Source organism: Austrofundulus limnaeus, unplaced genomic scaffold (assembly GCF_001266775.1).
Source record: "Austrofundulus limnaeus strain Quisiro unplaced genomic scaffold, Austrofundulus_limnaeus-1.0 Scaffold238, whole genome shotgun sequence".
NCBI lineage: Eukaryota > Metazoa > Chordata > Actinopteri > Cyprinodontiformes > Rivulidae > Austrofundulus > Austrofundulus limnaeus.
The window spans coordinates 303,605-307,245 of NW_013952640.1; the positions used below are offsets into that span (position 1 = coordinate 303,605).

Consider the following 3,641-nt stretch of genomic DNA (forward strand, 5'->3'; position numbering starts at 1 on the left):
TATGCTAAAGTTGCTGAAACTTCAATTGCTGGGGGTTGATGTCTCCATGCTCCCATCAAATTGAACATTTTGTTTTTTACAATGAAGCTTCAAACTTTTCATGATGAATAAAAAATCTGATAAGCTATAAGGGCCTCATCAGATCTGCAGAGTTTAGCGCACTTACAATGACAATGCTAACATCTGCCCATCGGATTTCTACACTCTTGATTCTGTTCAGGGTTGCAAGGAGCTGGTGCTGACCTTCAATGCTCATAGAGCGAGAGGCAGGGTACACTCTGGACTAGTTGCCATTCCATAGAGCCACTTATAGACAAACAATCATAATGCTAAGATGCTAATCAAATGTATCCCCTTTGGTTAAGCTTATTTTACACCATCTTATGTGGGAAAGACACAAAACACAGTAGATGGTGGTTGGCACATTTAGATTCAGTCATTTGTCTCTTGAAACAATAAATCAAAAATTAACTTAGTAATGTTCAATAAAATTTATTGTACTTTTTTTGTTATATCAGTCTGGACCAACTGAGTCTATCCATGCACAACAAAAGAACCAGCTTTCTCTGTTATCCTTAAAGTACCTTGACAAGTTTCTTAAGGTGTATGTATTTTTTTTATATAATTTGCTTGATATTATAAGGAGTGTGAGTAAGATGTGTTTGGGATCTGAAAAATGATGGTTCTCGCTCAGGTGTGTAGAATTAGGAATGTAAATTACAGCTCTTGTTATATTTTGCTGATGCTGTGAATATCGTTTTCTGGTCACATGCATGCTGTTGTGTTTTAATCAATACTGATGAACATGTGAAAAGTGACAATAAGTCATCAACACACTGGTGCATTGCTATACATAACCAGATTTGTGTTGTACCACCTATTTGGATGACAATACTTTATGCTGTGCCATCACACAGCTACTTTATATAAAAGGACGATGGTGGAGTGAGCCTTTAGTCAGTGTCAGTCTGGTCCCCACTAATATCACAATGGGAAAGGTAAGTTTATTGCATGTTGCTGAAATACAGAATTAAAAAACAACCCATATAGATGCATTTTGTACATGGAGGGAGGAAATTTATTAATCACCTTTGTGGTAAAACCCCCTTTGCAGATCATATTTTACGAGGACAGAAATTTTCAGGGTCGGCACCACGAGTGCATGAGTGACTGTGCCGACCTGCACCCCTACTTCAACCGCTGCAACTCCATCCGTGTGGAGAGCGGCTGCTTCATGGTGTACGACAGACCCCACTACCTGGGCCACCAGTACTTCCTGCGCCGTGGCGAGTACTCCGACAACCAGCGCATGATTGGCATCAATGACTGCATTCGCTCCTGCCGCATGATTCCCATGGTAAGACAAGATGGAAAATGAGGACTTTTGAAAGATAAATGTGACTTTTTACTTGCTTTACTTAACTTCTTGTTAAAACATTGTATTGGTCTTCGTATTCAGAGTGCGTTTGTAAAATCCTCTTGGCGTGTTACATCAAATGTACTTTTTTGTAGCATCGTGGTTCCTACAAGATAAGACTGTACGAGCGCCCAGACATGGCCGGCCAAATGCAGGAGATCAGCGATGACTGTCCCAACGTCCAGGACCGCCTGCGGATGTCTGACATCAACTCGTGCAACGTGGTCGATGGCCACTGGCTGCTGTATGACCAGCCCAACTACAGGGGGAGGACCTACTACCTGAGACCTGGCGAGTACCGCAGATACAGCGACTGGGGTGGCGCCAGTCCAAGGATTGGCTCTCTCAGGCGAATCACCGACTTTAACTAAGAGAACTTTGTTCTTCTAACTGTCTCTAATAAACCGGCTTGGCTTAAACCATGTGTGTTTGTGTCTGTATCTAAACATCACAAAACAAGCAAGTTTTTGTCCTGTTTTTGTTTTAAGTTATTGCAACTAAAAAGTTATTTTTACAAGTTATAACACAGTTTCCTTCTAAAAAGTAATTTAAACACATAAAGTTAAGGTGGAAATAAAAAGCAATGGCTTTGTATTCTGTTAGATTTATTGTTGACTTTATTTGTAATCCTTCACAGTAAACATTGCACATTATCTCACATAGCAATTCGTTTAATAGATCCCACTCTGGGACTCATGCTTCCCCACTCGTGAAACCTCCTGTATTCACCAGGACGCATCAGGTACTGGCGTCCCCTGTAATGGGGATGCTCATAGAAGATCCAGTGGCCATCCATGACCTTGCAGGAGTGGATGTCATTGAAATGGAAGCGTTCGTACAGAGAAGGGCAGTCTTCAGTCAGCTCCATGGTCTGGCCTCCAAACTCTGTGCGCTCGTAGATGGACATTTTGTGAGAGCCTTGGTTCTGCAGAGAACATGTGATTTATCAATCTCCGTTTAACGTAAATAAAGATAAATTCAAACCAGTTGGGTATTACCGCTGGGATCATCCGGCAGGAGCGGACGCAGTCGTTGAATCCCATCCAGCGCTGGTAGTCTGGATAGTCACCCTTCCTTAAAAAGTACTGATAGCCCATGTAATTGGACCTCTCATAGACCATCCAGTCACCGCTGTCCACCCGGATGGAGTTGCACCGGTTGAAGTGGGAGTGCAGATCCGTGCATTCGCTACTGCACTCATAGTTTCGGCCCTGAAAGTTTCTGTCTTCGTAGAAAATGATCTAAAGTGAAATTAGTAATTAAAGACATTCAGTTAGTTTGTTCAAAATTGTCACAGCATACCACAAGAAAAAGTCCTCCATTTTACAAGTTTGGATCAAATTATCCACAAAAGGCCTTACCTTTCCCATCGTGCCAGTTAACTTTCGTTGCACTGTAGCTACAGACGAGGGCTCCAAGCTGCCTTTATAACCCACGGATGACCCATGTCTTTGTGATTCAGAACAATGACTGAGCTGGTCAGCTTTTTCACACAGAAAATGTGTGTGTGTGTGTGTNGAATTCACTTTCTCTCTCCGCCTCTTTCCTTCTGTAGCTGCGCGCTTCAATCACCTCCAAGCCGCCGCTTCTCCTCTGAGCTGAAGCGAGCAGCAGCCAGCTGTTCCGCTGGATGAGAGGAGGAGGGATGTGTGTGTGTGTGTGTGTGTGTGTGTGTGTGTGTGTGTGTGTGTGTGTGTGTGGTGAGGTGTGCCCTGCAGTGAGTTTCAGCTGACTTTGAGCTGCATTTATTTGATGATGCAAAACACAAAGTAGGAAAATAGGAAGAACCATGTTCATACACTTTTGAATTAAGTCATACATTTTTATTTTTGCAGAGCGTGTTTTACATTTAAATCCTTATGCAGAAACTATTATATAAAGAAGAAATGCTGCAATTACACTTGAATACCACATTTAATCAACTATATTTTAATTGTGCATTTTAATTTTAACATTCCACATATGATGCAACACTTCTAAATCTCGTCACCACCACCACATGGGCCGCTGTCTGTGTATGGCAGCCATCAGCTGCCTTTTTATAAGAGTAACAATTCACAGAATGTTATTCAGTTCATGTCAGCATGTCAACAGCTTGTGTCAGATAGACTCCAGCTTGTTCGTTTTGGCTTTTGTTTGAATAAAATCCTCCATATTGTGATATTTTCTTTGGGCTAAGCTCTAGAAAATAAGAGTGAACACAGTTTGCCATGAGCAGACTGTG

The 3,641-nt window shown here is 41.9% G+C and overlaps 2 protein-coding genes across 2 annotated transcripts; one reads left to right on the plus strand and one right to left on the minus strand.

The window, feature by feature from the left end:
- The first annotated feature begins 952 nt into the window (after positions 1–952).
- On the plus strand, positions 953–1,836 carry LOC106525708 (gamma-crystallin M2). Its single transcript, XM_014020031.1, has 3 exons — positions 953–998; positions 1,115–1,357; positions 1,513–1,836. The coding sequence occupies exons 1-3, from the start codon at positions 990–992 to the stop codon at positions 1,786–1,788; spliced, it is 528 nt and encodes a 175-aa protein (XP_013875485.1). The 5' UTR covers positions 953–989; the 3' UTR covers positions 1,789–1,836.
- A 169-nt stretch (positions 1,837–2,005) lies between these two features.
- On the minus strand, positions 2,006–2,848 carry crygmxl1 (crystallin, gamma MX, like 1). Its single transcript, XM_014020058.1, has 3 exons — positions 2,779–2,848; positions 2,416–2,658; positions 2,006–2,342 (listed from the first exon to the last, which is right to left on the minus strand). Exons 1-3 carry the CDS (start codon positions 2,785–2,787, stop codon positions 2,073–2,075), a joined length of 522 nt encoding a protein of 173 aa, XP_013875512.1. The 5' UTR covers positions 2,788–2,848; the 3' UTR covers positions 2,006–2,072.
- Positions 2,849–3,641: the final 793 nt, after the last annotated feature.

Bases quoted from the DNA above. Each gene is read 5' to 3' on its own strand.
- LOC106525708 (XM_014020031.1), top strand. The intron at 1,358-1,512 runs GTAAGACAAGAT...ACTTTTTTGTAG, and splicing joins CCTGCCGCATGATTCCCATG to CATCGTGGTTCCTACAAGAT.
- crygmxl1 (XM_014020058.1), bottom strand. The intron at 2,343-2,415 runs GTAATACCCAAC...TGTTCTCTGCAG, and splicing joins CCTGCCGGATGATCCCAGCG to AACCAAGGCTCTCACAAAAT.